Source organism: Phalacrocorax carbo, chromosome 9 (assembly GCF_963921805.1).
Source record: "Phalacrocorax carbo chromosome 9, bPhaCar2.1, whole genome shotgun sequence".
NCBI lineage: Eukaryota > Metazoa > Chordata > Aves > Suliformes > Phalacrocoracidae > Phalacrocorax > Phalacrocorax carbo.
In genome coordinates, this window is record NC_087521.1 from 5,885,809 (window position 1) to 5,904,915 (window position 19,107).

At 39.9% G+C, this 19,107-nt stretch overlaps 1 protein-coding gene across 3 annotated transcripts in view; it reads right to left on the reverse strand.

Moving 5' to 3' along the window:
• STXBP6 (syntaxin binding protein 6) overlaps positions 1-19,107 on the reverse strand; it is a 130,785-nt gene that overhangs the window by 75,589 nt on the left and 36,089 nt on the right. The window contains exon 2 of one of the 3 annotated variants that reach the window (XM_064460177.1): positions 13,312-13,497. The exons of 1 other annotated variant lie outside the window; for it this stretch is intronic. In XM_064460177.1, coding sequence (XP_064316247.1) covers positions 13,312-13,465 — 154 coding nt within the window. In that variant the 5' untranslated portion in view covers positions 13,466-13,497. Of the gene's footprint in view, positions 1-13,311; positions 13,498-19,107 lie in introns of those variants that run through there. One more of the 3 variants, XM_064460178.1, reaches the window with a different exon arrangement.

Here is a 19,107-nt window from a genome sequence, read left to right on the forward strand (position 1 = left end):
GGCTACAAAATCCAACTAAGAATAACCTCACTGAACTTCCTTTATGATGAATGGGGCAAAATACAACTTCCAGTGTACAACTTCCAACATACAGCTTTGCAACCAACTTGTTATGCATAAAAACTTACTGCATCAGTACAGGCTTCATATTTATGAATATTAAACCTATCCCCTTTGATTACTGCAAAATTACATCTGACTAAAGATATTCGATGCCTCACTTTTCCCATCAAGTTTTCTATGCTTTTGCTTTGCTCATGTTTTTTTGCTCTCTTATATTTCCAAGACAATCTCATTTGGGATTTTGGACATCTTTCCTAGGAGTCCATGTATGCATGATGTGGAGGGAGAAGCAATTCCAAAAGCTCAACTTTTGGAGTTGAAGGCAACATTAGTAACACAAGTTCCCTGGATTGACACATCATTTTATAAAACTGAAAGTGATGAACAATAATTAACTTGAGGTTTATCAGTCTGTTACAATTCTATTCTAAAAAAAGAAAAAGGAGCTAAACAGGAAACAACAGCACACCTTCAGCTTGCAATTCAGAAAGTATTTCCTGCATGCAAGTTAGATCAGACGGGGGTAGGGGAGAATGCATGGGAGCACACATACATTTTTTTTTTTTGCATTTTTACATTTTTAAGCACCCCACTAATCTTAGACTAGATGCTTTCAAATACACAATTCTGTAGCTTTTTTCTAACAAGATTTCCTCCTACACAAAATTCTTGTGAAAAAGTACTGGTTACATGAAGTTAAACAACTCAGTCAGGAGGGATGACAGCATCGACATATATTAAGGGTATTACTCTGAATACGATCAATACATGTAGCCTACCCGCTGAAGTTTTTCTTAATTTATTTACAATAGGAGAGGGGAAATATAAGATCAATAATGAGGAACAGAAGGTTAATCAGGCTCCCACCCAAAAACCACCAGTTTTTCACTTATACGATTTGATCACTGTTAAAGATTTTCAAAGACCCCTACATGACTTAAGATTTTTTCAATTCCTTTTATAAAATGGAATTTGGCATTTGTTATCATTAAAAGCAAGTGATATTTGGACTTTAAAACTCCTTTTGAGAACAATGGAGTTGAAAGATCAGAAATACCTAACAAGGACGAATCATGTCCTGATAAAGAAGGGAAGAGAGGCTTGGTTAAGAACTGTACTCAGTAGCATAATCTCATTATAAGTAGTTGAAGGCAATTTTGTTTTGACAGTTTAACTGAGCACTGCACCCAAAACATCAACATCACGGCAAATTCACTGAGGTGTGATGCAACAGGGAAGCTGTTTTTCAGACAAGCATTACCCTTGTCTATGCTGCCAGTCTTCCAAGCCACAAGACATCTGAGCACAGCCAGTTACAATCAACCAGCATTACTGGGAACAACTGCTTCTGCAGTTACTATAAGCCCTGAGGCTAGCAGCTAACAGTAGATGGAAACTTGATACACATGTATACATTTAATATATGTTTATTTAGACACACACAGTACACTACATGAATGTAACCATGTTAAGCACAATTCAAAAAAATATCAGTGCCCTCCTTTACCCAACTTAATGGTCAGTTCAGAGCCATGAATGTAGGTCATTGGGCACACAGCAAGAGGAGCTAGATATTCGTTTGCCCTACAGGTACCTGAATGATTAAACCGTCATTTTAAAGAAGCCATTACCAAGATGAGACAATGATGGTTCCGAACTTCACCCTTAGATGTGGAAGGAAGAGAAACTTGTTTGGGTTTTCCCCCTGTTCTGGCTTACAAAGAAAACGATTTGCATTTTCGCCATGACACACCGTTCAAAACTTGTTGCTATTGTTGTTTAAAACAAAACACACAAAAAACCAGCTAACACCTGAACCCAGAGCAACACGCATGCATGAATAGAGGCTTGTGGTACGAAATATGTCTAAAACATCTCTTCAACTTCATTTTTCATTTCTCTTCGAAGAGAAAACATCAAGGTTGTAATGGGCCTTAGTTCACTCCACAGAAAGGTTAATAATAATATTATGCCTCTGCATATGCAAACTTCTATTTCCTTATATTTAAAATAATTTAACTTTAAAAGTTAACCCAGATTTTTTTATTTTTTTTTAGGTAGCTATTTCAAAAGGAGAAGCAAAGGCAGCGTAAACGTCAGAGAATTCCTCCAAACTCCTATGATGGTTAATCAAGCTTAAAAGAACCCTAGTAAAGACAAGGTAGGCATGCTGAAGAGACATATTTGCTTCAATCCTATTGCTTGTAGAAAGGTTTTAACTCCACTCAAACTGACTTCTGAAGCAATGTTAATAAGGGGGAAAACATATCCACCACGAAAGCCCATAATCATTCTTGTGTATTTGATGATGTAAACATGTTTTCCAATTGAGTATTTACATTTTGCAGAAATTGCCTTTATAGTAATCCTTACAGTCAGTAGGCATGGAGGGTTTTTTTAAACAGCATTTAATGAGATTTTTGAATTTGATATCATCGCTGGAAATAACTTGCTAACCAACAAATACAAGCACCAACCTAAAACACACACTCGGTGGTAAAAAACAGAGTAATCTGCCACGTACACAATGCCAAGCAGCATTACCTCATTCAGAAGTAGAACAGATAAGCATTAGAATGATCAAATAAATTTTTTCTAAATTAATGGAGTGAAGCAAAGAAGAAAGGGGAGTGAGCCTGTTCTACCCTCCAAACATTGGAAAGGATACAGTTCTTTACCCTTTTCACTGTTTGCCACAGCCACCTGTCTCAAAGGAATTCTCACACATGCCCTTAAATTTTGCTGAAGGGCTAACGTATTTCAGCTTGTTTCCTCGAAAGCTTCTTCAGTGAATGAAGTATTTCCCCAGACGAGGAAAGCTGATTTTTTCAAGATTGAACTACAGCTAGAAGGACTAAAGCTAAGTATTTGAATGTCTTCTACAAGCTCCAATTATCAACCAAATATTATACAGACTGTGTGCTGTACAAACCCAGAAAATTGTTTCCCAGGTTTTCTAATCTGAAAACACAGACAAAAATGGAAATGCAGAAATAAGATACAGCATATATGAAATGGCATATAAAGGCCGACAACACTTGTGTATATTTGCTTACTTTCTGGTGGAAAAGCAATCACTGCATGAAGACTAAATAAAAGGATTTAGTATGATTACATTTTATACAGGTATATGCCAACACACATATCTAAGCATATCAAAAGGTATCCAGCAGTAGAACAGAAAAAACATAATCAGTAGCTCATTCATCAGAAAATAGTAATATTATTGATTTTTTTTTTTCCTCTCAGGGCTGAAGCTACTCTGAAAAAATTGATCTATGTATTAATGTATTTTAAAAATCTGTTTAGAAGTAAACCCAAGTGATCTCTCAGACCGCCTTGTTATCCTACAGGCAAAAATCAGTCACCTTTAATGCCATTCCTGAGACTTCCACAGCTGTTTCCCAAAGGACTTCGTTGATATACTACATAACTTTTCAAAGCTGGCTATACCAATGACTTGTTATTTTTACCCGTTAAAAAAAGGAAGGTTTCCCTCAGCATCATCACTGTACTTTATTTTTTACAACTGTAATATTAGTCTTGGCTTTTTTGCTTATATGAAACAATTAACTGAAGTTGTTCATGCTTCTCATGGCCAGGGGCTCACACATTCACATCAGTCCAGCCGCATGACCACTGGTAAAAAGCTTCAGTGAGCTGCTATGGTCAGCTCACTGTATAGACATACGAACATCACTGTAGGCACTAGGAAGAGCCAGAGGCCCCAGTTCATGGAAGTCCAGGAACAGACACGAAGAAGTTGCCATTAAACATGAACCTAACTATGTGCGTGTGTAAACCACAGAATGTTACATCAATTTCACTCTACCTACATGAATACAAGATTTGCACAAAATCTGTGTAGGGTAGATAGCCGAGTAACTGGAAGCAAAAGCAGCCGCTGACTCTGCACGATGAGAAGGTTTTAGAAGCGTCAGTGGCCAATTGAAGACCTTCAATGCATTTGTGCTTTGACATTAAAAAAAGCCAATAAAAGGGAACAGTATATTTATTTCCTACGTTTTCTGCATTGCAGAGTCCTGTCCATTGAATTCTGGACTAGTTTCTCCATTGGCCATCAGAAAGTTGAGGTATTTTCAGATTGAATGCAAAAGTATTAGGCGGAGAACTGACGATGGCAGCTGCACTTTCTATACTGACTGTTCGTATTCAAGGAACTCATCTGAGGCATAGGGATACTCAACATCCCTCTTCTGAGGGACAGAATATGAGCCTTTATGTTAAAGCCACCATCTGCTCAGGTAGCCCTTGTGTTAAGTAGAGGTACCAGAAATACTTCCCCTGACTGAACATACTAATCTATTCCCAAATGTTCAGCCGGCTGTGCCAGTCTGGGTGTGGGGCTAAGGACAACCTCAGAGCAGTTGTGGTGCTGTCTTCAAACGGCTGCCCACATCAGAGCTTGCAGAAGACTGAACCAGTGTTTGGTATGCATGTTCTTCTGGGCTGACTGAATGTCTCACATAAATCGTGTTCTATTTTGCATAAATAATTAAACATTCAGTGGAGAGTCTCACATCTAAGCAAGTCACACTCAAAGTGAATGCCCTATGTCTGACCATGAGCACTGAACTATCATTCTCGCTTCTCACTATGACATTTAAGCAGAGGGGAAATGCCTGACCTCCCTTAAATATGCAGTAATGCTGCAATACACCCTATGGGGAGGTGATTATAGCATTCCTCCTGCAAAGTCATGGATAAATGAAGTTTACTTTGGTTTCTCATGTCCTGAGAAGGAACCATGAGAATCTTCTGCACTACAAGCTCCTGAAAATGGGATATTTTCTTCAACAAGAAAATATAGAAAATAAACTGGGAGATTGTCACTTCAGCACAGAAGCAAAATTTAAAGGGAAAATAACATATTCGGAAAAAAATTCTTTTTATATGAAGCTCCTTCTCACTACTTTCCAGTTTCCAGCTCCGCTACGATGCTGAAAACTCAATTGCACTTAACCTGCCCTTGAACTCTCCATGAAATTATGGCCAATTTCTAGCAGCCATGTCAAGTGACCTTCAACGGAGCGATAGATGTAGATCATTCCTGGGTAATAGTCTATTCCATGAACAGCCAGTATGGGAGGAACAACAAATTCATATTTAGAAAAACAACTTCACAGCACCATTGGCTCTAGGGGCAAAAAAACAGAATGCAAAGCTTATGTTGGGAGTGCACCCAAGTGCTGTGGTTAGATATCCGCTGAAGTATTTGTACTGTAAGAGCACAAGTGAGGATATTCACAGAACTGCTTAAGCTAATAAGGCATATCTTTGTTTGTATGCTTATAAAGAAAAGAAAAACACAACACCAAAAATCCCAAACCTTCTGGGGTAACTGCAAATAGCTTTCTAAGCTATTTAGTGCCTGTCTTTTGAACATCCGACAGTCACAGTTAAACCTAACACACTCTCCCCCTGCACGTACATCTTATTTTTATATATTTCTTATGATTTCTTTGCATTTCCTTTTGGCTTTTCTAGCACCATTCTGATGGGTTGTACTTTTGCATAAAAGCCATCCAATAAAACCCCGAAACTGACAATATATTAATAACACTATTTAAGTCAAAACCACAGGGGGAAAAGGTTCCACTTCCAGTTTTAAACAACTTTAGCTTTACAGTCAAATGCCAAGCTTTTTGGCAGAAGGACTAGAAAGAGCAGTGCCGCTAAGCCAAGAGTGTTATGACACACAGAATTCAGGTTCAAAAAGGAACCATCTGGCTACAATTGCAATAGATTTTTAGTTCTGAAAGGTCAATGCCATATCCATACATACAAACCAGAACACTTCTGATGCACTAGAAAAAAATTTAAAAATTTAAATATTAATTACTTAAAAACAAAGTGATAGTGTATCAAAGGAAATAACACACACAGAACTGGGCACAAGCAAGTAGGAGAACAGTGTCCTATATTTCTGAAGTGACCGTTTAAGTATTTTATACTTAATTCAGAATTCTAAATAAGGCTAAGAACTATTTTAAAAAATATGTTTCAATTATATAAGACAATGATGACAAAATTAAAACTTAGATCTGATCCAGTAACTGTCACTAGGTCTGCTAGTGTGGAGGAGGTGATAAATATCCACTTTCAGTTCTGAATTTCGTGTCTTTTCTGTGTTAAATTCTCTTCCAACTGTAAAAAAAAAAAATCCCAGTTTTCATCTTCTCTGTTCTGCCTACAGCCACCCCACCTCTGTGTTTTCCATCTGTCTACTCCTTTGTTGCTGTTCTTCAACCAAGTAATTCCCAAAAGATCTCTCTGGGTTCTGCTTGCCAGTCTAACTTGGCCAGCCCTACCACTACAGGAGGCTAGAAGGTTGCAGGTAACCCAGGTGTTTGGTTTCCACCAGTCTGACAAGCAGTCTCGTTACAGATTTCTTACCTTAATGTGTCTCCAGTTTCAGATGACAGGTTTTAGGTACGCCTTTCTGGAGTATTAACAAGTATTTCCTTCTAACCAATTCAGTATTTGGTATTGCAAAACAAAAAATCCAGTACATACATCAAATACATATTTTAAAGAATCTTCTTTACCCTCCCATCTTGTTCTGTTCAACATTTGATTTTTTTAATACTTTGCTATCCCATCTCTTTGAGGCCTACAGGCATTCTTGCCAATCAGCAGCTCTATCCATGCTTGCAAAATTGCAGACAAACAACAATGTATTTTTGCTTCAACACAGAAAGGAAAACATTTAACTATAACAATTCATTCAATTTGTCAGTTACAAACTGAACAGTAAATAAAAGTAGATATCACAATGGCTGATGTTTAGTTTTCTGTATCCTATCTTGAATTACACTACAACTAGGCAGAATATTTTATATCCCCAAATATTTATTGAGTCCTTTAACAAGTCAGTTTCTATATGTATTCTTTCAACTGACAAATTCAGTTCTCAACAGTAAATTAGCAAATTCCTTTTAGCAAAGGCCAAACTGAATTAGTCCAAGGAAACTAAGAACACAAAGATATTCCAGTCACTATGTTTACCTAATACATAGCAAACCTAGAAAAAAATGGGACAAGGGTCAAAGGCTGATATAGGTGTTTCCAAGATAGAGGTTGCAACACTCGCCATTAAAGCATGTGTCACTTGAAATGGAAACTGAAATCCAGTGGCAGCCACCTTTGTGTCTCATTCATTGTACCAAATCACAGAAAAATTGAAGGTTACCAAGTATATTCTGTTATCCCAAGATATAGTTTATCTTACACTATTTGGGGACACAGCTAAACTGCCATCCCCACATTAACTTACCCTTACTAAAGGAAAACTTTTCTTTATTCATAACACAACTTATTGCTGCAACTAAAACCATTATTGCTTCACAGCCATCAGAAATAGCAAAATCCATGGTTTATCCTTGTCACAATTTCCTTTAACCACAGTGGTAGAAACAGTTGTTCCCTATCGCTCAGTTTTGTGCCATTGATTATTCCCAACTAAATAACTAATTGCACTTGACCCTATTGAATTTCATCATCTTATAGATCAGCCTGTTTGGAACTCTAATACTGCCCTCAAACACAAACACAGCCAGGCAGTCCCCTTCCTAGTCACTTTGTTGTCTACTAAAATTACTAACCATACTGTACTTTCCATAACATAAATGCTAAAAATTTATATAAAACAACTGCTCTCAGATCCTTGCGAAGTCCCACTAGTAGTGAGCCACTAATGAGGGCTCTCCCAATACAATTATGCCACTTTTCAGTGCCCACCATACAGTAATTTTATTTAGATCCTAAATGCTTCTCGTTGTCATCAGGGAGAACTCTACTTAAGTCAGGATATCAGCCGTTTCCTCCTTACTCATCCTGTTGTGGAAAGCCATTAGATGCATCTAAGATCATTCAACCTCTTAAAATCCATGTTGGCTGCTAAACACCAACATGAGGGCAGGGGAGCTGAAGAAGGGCTAGCTTCACCAGAATGGCAATTTAAAAAAAAATATCTAGTCAATAGAGTTAACCTACAGAAAATTATAAGCATAGATCACCCCTCTAACCTTTCCTCATGAACATGGGTATCAAACACCTGGATATTCCAAAACAGGCTGCACAGCCCTAGAACAGGATTGTTCTTTCAAGTGACTTAGAAAAAATTGGACTTGACTTGAAAACTTTGACTGCTAAAGGAAGAGGAGTTTAGTTTTCCTTCAAAAACTTAGTGATTTGAACATTTCTTTAAAAGATGGGAGACCTAGATTCAGTTTCCTCTGCAACCTCAGAAAATTGAGACCTGCAACCCTTACATCCAAAAAGAGTACCCCAACCACAAGCCTAGGGAATAGCCTTGGGAAATCAATTTTTAAACCCTTCCTTGAAGCTCTGTATATGGGGAGAATAACAAGCAGAATGCTCTGCTGGAAGTGAGAGGTCTTCTGTTTTGTCTCACTGTCCACAACATGTGTGTGCATACAGTCTGCAGTTTATATTTTAACATAAGCATACAAATAGCATTTGATTCAATAACATTCAATAAATACACATTTTGTGTGAAGTCTTCTATCAGTAGTAGAGTCATTAGGTTATATGTTTTGAAAGTTTTAACATAGTTTTCACTGGAAAACAATTTGAAAGAGTCCATGAAACACTATCTTCCATTTAGTCCACAAATAACTGCAGCCTTCTGAGATTCACAGAGTGCTTCTTGGTCTTCAGTGTGAGTGGTGGTGAAGCAGCACCATGTATTCCAAGGGCAGTCAGGAGACTTCAGGACCTTGTGACAGTTGGTAAGGGAGTCTGGAGCACAGGTAATTTTTTTCTTCTATCCTTCCAGTTGCGGGCAGCACCATCAGAAGAAACTGATGGACCCAGCCTATTAACACACGGCTCTGTGGCTGGTGCCACCACCACAGTTTTGGGATGGTATACATGGCACCAGGCCTGCTGGCATCAGATGGGATTCACCTTTCTCCAAGGGTCTTTGCTCATGAGGCTCATTGACAGATCTTTAAACTAGGCTTGAAGGGAGAGGGGGATAATATCAGACTTGCCTGTGACAAACTGTGGGATGATATGCCAAGATTAGATGGGGTACTAGTGCGGGCCTTCAGCCTGCTGCTCCGAGATGTGCTGGGTACATCGGAGCACACTTGAAGTCTTAAGGACATGAGCCAGGGGCTCCTGAGGTAACAGAAACCAACAAGGAAACACTGGTGAAGTACCTCAAAGGAATTAAGGTTTGTTGCTCTAAGAAGGTGACATGGCCAACAGCCCAGCTGACGTGCCTCTACACAAATGCAGACTGCACGGCCAACAAGCAGGAAGCCACCATGCTGCTAGAAAGCTATGGCCTAGTTGCCAGTACTGAAACTTGGTGAGATGAGTTCCATGACTGGAGTGCAGCTATCAACGGCTACAGGCTGTTCAGAAGGGACAGGCAAGGAGGGGCAGAGGGCTTGCCCTCTACATGAAGGAACGGATAGATTGTGAAGAGCTGTCTCTGAAGACTAGCCATAAGCAGGTTGAAAGCTTATGGGTAAGAATTAGAGACCAAGGCAACAGGCAAAGGGAACTTTATGGTTGGCATTTACTACAGGCTGCTATCAAGGCAAGGCCTGTTGATGAAGCTTTCTTACTCCAGCTGCAGGAGAGATCACACTCAGAGTGTCTCATACTGCTGGAGGACTTCAACCACCTGCTGGAAAAGTAGCACAGTGAGCTGATCCAGGAGACTCCTGGAGTGAATGAAGTATAGGTTCTTAAGCCAGGTAATTGACAGCCCTACAAGAGGGTATGCAATACCAGACCTGATGGTCACCAATGCAAGTGAGCTCATCGGTGATGTCAAGATTGCAGGCAGCCTGTACTGCAGTGATCATGCACTGGTGGAGTTCGCAGTCCTGAGGGATATGGGTCAGGCAAAGAGCAAAGTCAGAACCCTGAATTTTAGGAAAAGCAGACTTCCAGTGGTTCAAGGAGTTAGTCAACAGGATCCCCCAGAAAACTGCCGTCAGGGAAAAGGGAGCACAACAGAGCTGGCAGATCTTTAAGGACACTTTCTATGAAGCACAAGAGCTCTCAATCCCCGGGTGTAAGAAATCAAGAGAGGAAGGCAAGTGACCAACATGGATGAGTTTTCAAACTAAAAGGTAAGAAGGAAATACACAGGCAGTGGAAGCAGGGACAGGTATCCTGGGAAGAGCATAGAGACACTGCCTGGTTGTGTAGGGATGGAGTCAGAAAGGCCAAGGCGCAGCTAGAGCTGAACCTGGCAAGGGATGCAAAGAATAGTAAGAAGGGCTTCTACAGGTATGTCAGCCAGACAAGGAAGGTCAGAGAAAGTGTATCCCCTGAATGAATAAGACTAGAAAACTGGTAACAACAGATGAGAAGGCTAATGTACTCAAATTTTTTGCCTCAGTCTTCACTGGTAACCTCTCTTCCCATACCACTCAAGCGAATGGAGCACGAGACAAGGACTGGGGAAGCAGAGTCCCACCCACTGTAAGAGAAGATCAGGTTTGTGACTGCCTGAGGAACCTGAACATCCATAAGTCTGAGACATGACAAGATGCATCCCGGACTCCTGAGGGAACTGGCTGATGTTGTTGCCAAGCCACTCTCCATGATATTTGAAAAGTCGTGGCAGTCAGGTGAAGTCCCTGGGGACTGGAAAAGGGGAAACATTGCACCCATTTTTAAAAAGTGTAGAAAGAAGGACATGGGTAACTACCATCCTGTCAGCCACACCTCTGTGCCGGGGAAGATCATGGAACAGATCCTCCTAGAAGCTATGTTAAGGCACTTGGAGGACAGGGAGGTGATCCAAGGCAGCCAGCATGGCTTCACCAAGAGCAAGTCCTGCCTGACCAATCTAGTGGCTTTCTATGATGGAGTGACATCAGCAGACAAGGGAAGAGCTATGGATGACATCTATCTGGACTTCTGTAAGGCCTTTGACATAGTCCCCCATAGCGTCCTTCTCTATAAATTGGAGAGATATGCATTTGATGGGTGGACTGTTTGGTGGATAAGGAGCTGACTGGATGGTCGCATCCAAGAAGGTAGTGGTCAATAGCTCAACATCCAGATGGAGACTGGTGACAAGTGGTGTCCATCACGGCTCCATACGGGGAAAAGTGCTGTTTAATATCTTCATCAGTGACACAGACAGTGAGATCAAGTGCACCCTCAACTCAGCAAGTTTACAGATGACACAAAGCCCATGGTGCAGTAGACACACCTGAGGGACAGGACGCCATCCACAGGGACATGAACAAGCTCAAGAAGCAGGCCCATATGAACCTCAAGAGGTTCAACAAGGCCAAGTGCAAGCAAGGTCCTGCACCTGGGTCAGGGCAACCCCCAGTATCAACACAGGCTGGGGGGGATGAAGAGATTGAGAGCAGCCCTGCTGAGGACTTGGGCATACTAGTGGGTAAAAAGCTGGACATGAGATGACAATGTGTGCTCACAGCCCAGAAAGCCAACCGCACCCTGGGCTGCATCAAAAGCAGCGTGGCCCAGCAGGTCAAGGGAGGTGATTCTGCCCTCCTGCTCTGCTCCGGTGAGACCCCACCTGGAGTGCTGCGTCCAGCTCTGGCATCCTCAGTACAGGAGAGACATGAACTTGTTGGAGCGGGTCCAGAGGAGGGCCACAAGAATGATCAGAGGGATGGAACACCTCTCCTAAGGCTGAGACAGTTGGGGTTGTTCAGCCTGGAGGAAAGAAGGCTCCAGGGACACCTTATTGCAGCCTTCCAGTACTTAAAGGGGGTTTATAGATGGGGACAGACATTTCAGCAGGGCCTGCTGCAACAGGACAAGGGGTAATGGATTTAAACTGAAAGAGGGTAGATTCATGCTAGATATAAGGAATAAAATTTTTACGAGAGTGGCGAGACACTAGAACAGGTTGCCCAGAGAGGTGGTAGATGCCCCATCCCTGGAAACATTCAGGGTCAGGTCAGACAGGGCTCTGAGCAACCTGATCTGGTTGAAGATGTCCCTGCTCATTACAGGGAGGGGTTGGACTAGATGATCTTTAAAGGTTCTTTTCAACCCAAACTATTCTATGATTCTTCCTCTGACCACTAGTTTTACTTCCAGTAAGCAGCACATACTCAGGAGAAACTGATATGCCTAAAACCTAAGTGACTAAATCATCCCAGGATACCAAAGATATTCACACATGCTCATCAGTTGACAGACATGAAAACTACGAGGGATTTCTTCCTGGAGAGCTACCTGGAGGCAGGGCAAGAAGCCTAAAAGTGCACCAAATGCCTACTTCCAGGCAACTGAATTCCACCCTAAGTTTGAAAACAGGTATAAACTACAAGCAAATCAGGATCACAACCTGCTTTCCAACTGGCTAAGACAATCTTAATTAAGGTAAATTTCACTACAATAACCAGAAAGTATTCAAAGCTTACAAAAAGCCAGCCAGAAACCTATGATACCAGAGCTAACCATAAGTTACCCAGTCAGTGGGTTTCATTTATACACACACAAAAAATTAGACCTTTAGTTTTATTAGAAAGGGCAAAAATATAAAGCAAAACATCATACAGCTACTACCTACCCCATTCCTGAACTCCAGACTCTCATGAGCACTCGTTTGACCTTGGAGAAACTCAAATTAATTTCATCTGAACACATTAGCAAACAGGTAATTTCTCCCTGTTCCCTGTGACCTCTCAAAAACCATGCCTTTACACACCCTTTTCTTCTTCAATCCAAATACTTCCATCTTCATAGCGTTTAAAGTCAGGTGATTGACACACAGCACCACTGTTCCGTTCAATGAACTGAAAATATTCCGGCTGAAAGTTGCATATCTAAGTACCCAATGAGCTGGTAAGACACAGAGGCAAATATGGAAAGAGGAAAGCATATTTGCCTCAGATAAAAAATTTCAGGGCATTAAAAGGAAATACATTATGAAGTTCATCCCTCCAAGAAAGATCGTAACCTCAATAAGCAGAGACTGTTACCAAATATTCCATCTGCTTGCAGCTATGCTGTGAGAGAACACTTTTTTTTTTAAACAATGAAACCAACTGTTCAATTTGTTTTATGATGTAAATATTAATAGTCTTCAGTGTGAGGTTTCTCAAGATTAAAGATAAGCGCCATAGGTCTCCGGCTACATTATTAAGAGTCAAGTCACCCAGCTCCTTATGGCTACAGATAATATCTAAGCAGTTAATCAAAGATAAACCAAAACAGATAACTGGATATCAAAATCATTACTCTTACCTGACAGGCAGATGTATGTTAAATATTCACCCTGACCCCCAGTAGCTAGGAAAGGAATCTTTTTTTTTGTTCTTCTTTTCACTTGGACTGCTCCCAGCATCCTTTCATCATGTGGGGCAAAAATTTCTTTGCTGATTGCAGATTTGGCATTCATTGTAGATCACAGATACAGCAGGCTGCTGCTCTCTAAAAATAAAACCATAAATAAGAAAATTAGGAACCCCTAGTTATGTGAAAGTCCAGCTAACTTACAGGGGCATTAGCAGCTCTGACCTTCAAATAAAGTTTTAATGATTCAAAGAATTTAGAAGATTATTTCACGCACTTAGCGGTAGAATTTTCAAAGTATCTAACAGTCTTCACTTAAGTGGATCTCCATGCTTCTTAAATTATCTCAAACTAGCTTATTTTTAGCAGAAGCTGTCTGCACTAGCACTTCAGTATGATGCAGAGTCTTCTCAGAGGGACACCCTGTAACTTCATGCTGCATAAAAGCTTCATTAATTCCCTCTCTGGTAACTGGAGGGGAGCTCATCTGTCCCACACAGACAGGGAAAGCACTGCAAGGGCATAGGGAAGGAACGCTGTGGTTGAGTTCACTAGAGTCCTCTCAGAACTTGGTTGTGCTGGCAGACGAGTCACATGCACAGAAGATACAGAAAGCTTCAGACTCAGTAGGACTGTTCCTTCCGGAGCACTGCTCTTGGTGACAGTACTTGATGAAGCAGTTCCTGCACCTCAGCCCCTCTGTAATCACCACCTGGGCAACTGCACAGAAACAATGTCAGAGAACCCACTGGGGTTCACGCAGACAAAACCACTCCTTGTCTTTCCTGCTAAGTAATTTTGACCCACATCAGTTCTTCAGTGTGTTTCGTAAAACAGCACAGTCAACTTAGAAGAAAACATTTGGAGAGGGAAAAAAAAACAAGTAGGGAACAGGGAGGGAGAAGGAGGGAAGCTGCTTATTCAGACATGTCCAGCAAAAGAACGGTGGATCTGACCAGAGTTTACAGAGGAGTCTAGCTAAAGGAGAGAGAACTCAGTTACGCATGTAATATTAACAGGCTCTTTATTTAGTCAGCACCACAGTTCTAACTCCAATTAGTTCTGCACTAAAGTCTGTTAACAAGTACATAGGTCCCACTGACAGACTGCCGAACGCCCCTTTGAATTGTTCAAATACAACAATGCCCCAATACGCATTCATTAAATTCCACATCTCCATATTAAGACTTACAGATCTTTTTTGACATCCTTAGCTTTCTTAGCACAAGCGTGATCATCTTCAGGTCTCAGTTACTGAAGCCTGAAATTCTGCCTGTGGGATCATTTGATATTTGACACAATTTAACTATTAAGAAGCATAGATAAATTCCAGTCAAATTAGATTATGAAGCCAAAAGAGTCATGGAACTATTATTTTTAGTGGGCATAGCATCAGCAAAAAGAGATTTCTTAATACTTTCAGTCCCAACATTTCATTGGCACTTATTTATGATATTCCCTTGTCTTGGAAAAAAAAAATAAAAGAGGCTGTATTCCTGGAGGTGTGGGAGAGCCCAGGTTAGTCCAAGTCAAATTCACCATCTATTTGTTTTGGGATGTAAATGGAATCCTTTGCCAAAATAATCTGTAATAGTATAACTCAGTTAACCAATACAGATGTATGCAAAATCTGAAAAGTTTTAGCATTATTTGCATGAACCTTTACAAAAATCAATTGCATTTAAAAAAATGGCCCCAGAGGAAAAATCCAGACTAATTTGAAAGGATGAAAGAATGCACAGCTCCTGAAAAGACATGACTTCATAACTCTTGCCAAGTAAGTTACCTATCCTTTAAAAAGAAATGTATCAACATTTTAAAAAAAAAAAAATCAACAGAATAAATTTAACCTGCTAGTTACTTAGAAAAATTTTTTCACGTTTATGTTCATTATACCAGAAGTTTCTCTTCTTCTGTGTTAAGAAACTATTTACAGTATATCTTATACCAGCATGTGAGCTGCTGGCAGTTAATGACTGCCAGTTTTTGATTTGCTTTGGTTTGAATTGAAGGCCACCATCAGTACTATGGGTTTAATCACACAGACCTCCTTCTGACCGATACGAAGACTGATAATCTTTGCCAAAATAACTTCAGTCTCAGACCTTCACATGCTTAAAGAATTGTCAAGAAATAGCTTATTGCAAAGACACACACAAATGCTGTTAGGTAAAAATACGTTTAAGTCACAGCCAATTGAAAAAGTGTTCTCCAGCTTGCAACAATCTGTTGCTGTTAATTCTGCAGCTGAGTTGAATAGAGATGTTCTCAGATGTTTTCATGAGGTTCACACACTGCAAAATAAAGAGTGATTTCAAAGATATATTCAGTGATGTAAAGGCTTCCTGGATTAAGAGCAGATACAAGTTTTCCCTACCTACAATTGGTTGTAGCAGAAAATGTTAGTAGTTTACAGCTTTAGAACTTTCATATAGTACTTCAAGATTTACTTTAAGGGTATTACAAGCAGTAAGTCTCGCTGCATGTAGCTGCATTTGATAAGACTCTGCTGCAGAAGAGGCAAGCCAAGAGACACCATCTAAATCCTACTTCATAGATTTCCCAAATCATTTTGCTTCATACATGCACTGCAACTTACAGATTGAAAATAGAACGACTGCCACACAATACCAGATAATAACCCCAAATAAATGCAAAACCTAGGAGGTTTAACTAACATACCTCTCTATGTATACACACACCTCTCAATGCAAGTGCTTTTGCGCACACACAAATCCAACTCCGAATAAAGCCTAGCTCAACACAATATCCCAAGACAAATTAAATTTCCAGTTTCAGCAGAGACACAGAAGGCATGACATGGAACGATCAAATACTGCAGTTTATTGCTGCATGCTGTTATTTGCTTTGTGATAAGCTGGTTGTATAGACATCCACCAGAAGTTGTACACAGACAACTGTAGACACCAGATGCTGTAACTCAAACCTCCAACTAAAGCACGGACTCACTGCCTAGGAGGCTGTGATCCTCCTGTTCCCAACACTTGGTTTACAACAGCCTCAGATGCCAGAATTAACCAGTTAATCTAATGCAGTGTTACTCGATATGATTGCTCAGTCTAATGTGGTAACTGACACCGGCATAAACCACAAAAGCCTATTTATTTAAAAAAGAAAACAACTAACTGTGCCTGTGTGCAAACAGGCTTCTGAGATTGAGCTGTCAGTATAGTCTGGATGAAGCTGGTTTTCATAGGTCAAAAAAAATCAACAGCTGGGTTTAAATAAGCTACCTTATCCATATTTGATGGTGGATCTATAACAGCTGGACTCAATAATTCTATGAAAAACAGAGGTTATATTAAAGTCTTAAGTAAAACATTCCAGGACTCTTCTTTTTCACAAGTGGGCATAATGAAATCTTTTTGTTAGTCTTACTAAAAATTTGGAAGCCTTGCTCAGGTTACATGAATAACACTCAATTTTTCCTATTCTCCAACAAAAACACCTCTTTTCATCTGAAAAAAAAGAGTACATGCAAAACTTCATGTAGTACACACAGATTTCTTTACACAGTAATGTTTGTTCTTGGTTCACACTCCAGGACGAATCCAAACCATCAGCAGTTTCCATTCATGGTCCATGTGGACTCACCCCCTTTGGAATGCAGTTTTCCCTGTGCCCAAACACAAGATACCTTAAAAGTTGAAACTTTTAATGAACGATCTCTGGGCACTCTGAGACAGTGCATTCCTGCTCACAGTGTTTACCCCTCTATGGCAAGAGGGATTTAAACATTTCAGTAACTATAAGAGAGCCGGCATTTCCTGCCTTACACAGGTTCTTTGTTCCATATCCTTATTTCAACTCAAATTATTATAATGATGCTTTTGGCTGAACAAAAAAATTCCATTTTCCTCCCGCATACTTTCACTCCAGCCATCACAGTGTTATGGAAGAGGATATCAACATTTACACCATGCTGCCTGTGCTCAACAGAAACGCCCAAGGGGGAAGATCCCTGTGCATATTTGAGCTAGTGCCTGTAACACACTGCCCATGTTCATCTCTTTAGATCTTTCTCTCCTGCAATTCTTCTCCAAGATATTTCGATCACTCAAACCTCCCTAGGAACAGCTGCCCATGTGCACATGGGAGGACAGGGATTAAAGATAATGTCTAAAACCAATATTAAATAAAACCAAGATACTTAAGCTGATACCTTCACAGATCCCACACACTCAGTTACAAAGAACTTGGACCATTTTCTGGTCAGCCAGAATCTCAGACTGTTTTTGGGCAGACAGCCAGCAAGCAGCTGACTTATCTTTACATCCAGATGTTTTATAGGACCATGCAAGTCAGTGGAAAAAAGGATATTTACCATATCTTTGTTGGGGTACAGAGTGAACTGGGAAAACTAATCCTCACCATGAAGAATTTAAATAGTAGTAAATTAGCGAGGAAAAATGAAATAAGCAGCAAGAGAAGGAACAGCAAGTAATATTTTCCAAAGAAGAAAACATGCTCAGTTATGTGAAGTCTCACTGTTTTCAAGATCTTTAGTTTAACCACAAACAGGGATGGGCTCACAGGAAGCCTAACCACTGAAATGCAGCCTGCAATGTGAAATCTTCTGCACAACCAACTATAACTGGGCTGCACTGGTAGCTCTAGCAAGCACTCAAATCTGCTTCTAATAAAGCCAGCATCCTGACAGAGGACATCTACTTTAGGAAATCATTGCAAGACACCATTAGTAAAAGCCTAGCTTCTGCTATTGTGGTAATTGCCTGGTATTTACTTGCAGGAAGTGTTGGGACTACATATTTGATCATTACCACTCATCAAAACTGTATTTGTTGGTGTCTCAAACAAATAGCTAGTACAACTTCAGAGAAACATCAAGTCATTCCTAAACCTAGGCAAATAATTTATAAATCATTAAAAAGCACATACTAGAACACAGTTTCTAAAGTTGGTTTGCAATAGATTTATTAAGCATAACTCCAGGAATAACACTGTTTAATTAGCTCTGCAAACAAGGATTAAACCAGTAGATCAACCTTATTCCAAAACAGTAGAGAAAAATCTTTAAAAGGCTTGAACATAAGAAGGTCAATGCAAATATCTTCTGTCATCCTTCTACTTGCAAAATCTAACTTTGCTTCATAGATTTTTATTTGAATTTGGACAATAGTGGCAACCACTGGACAGGCCAGAAAAAAAAAAATCTATTACATCCCACTAACATGAGTTCACGACTTTTAAAAGTATTTACTGTAAAAAAAATAATCACTCTCCAGAGTAGTTTGTTGGCAGTCACATTTCCAATTAATTTTTTTCAAATAAGCTTTCAGTGATGACTGGTTCATTTGAATAAAATATTCATTCTAAAATATAAAAATGATGAAATGGTAAACAGTATTTGTGGCAATGTAAAATACAAATAAGATATGTGGTTTTACTTACATATGTAACTAAACTGTCTGCCCAGTCAAGCTGAACTCGACATAAGCAGAGTTCAGAGAGCAGTGAATCCTAAATCCAAAACTTCAATCTTTCTTGCAGTGAATTGACTTTTTTTTTCTTTAAGTGGAGCCTAGAGAGGCTTTAAATTGTAGCCCACCTGATTCAAGACCAACATTTGGCAGAATGTACTAGAAGTTAGAAATAAAAGCCTTCTTGTTTTTAACCAAGCTATGATTTGGTTACAGGGATTTAATAGTGTTCCAGCATTGTTTACTGACCCCTCAAAGCAGCCTAGTTTGAACTATCTATGAATCT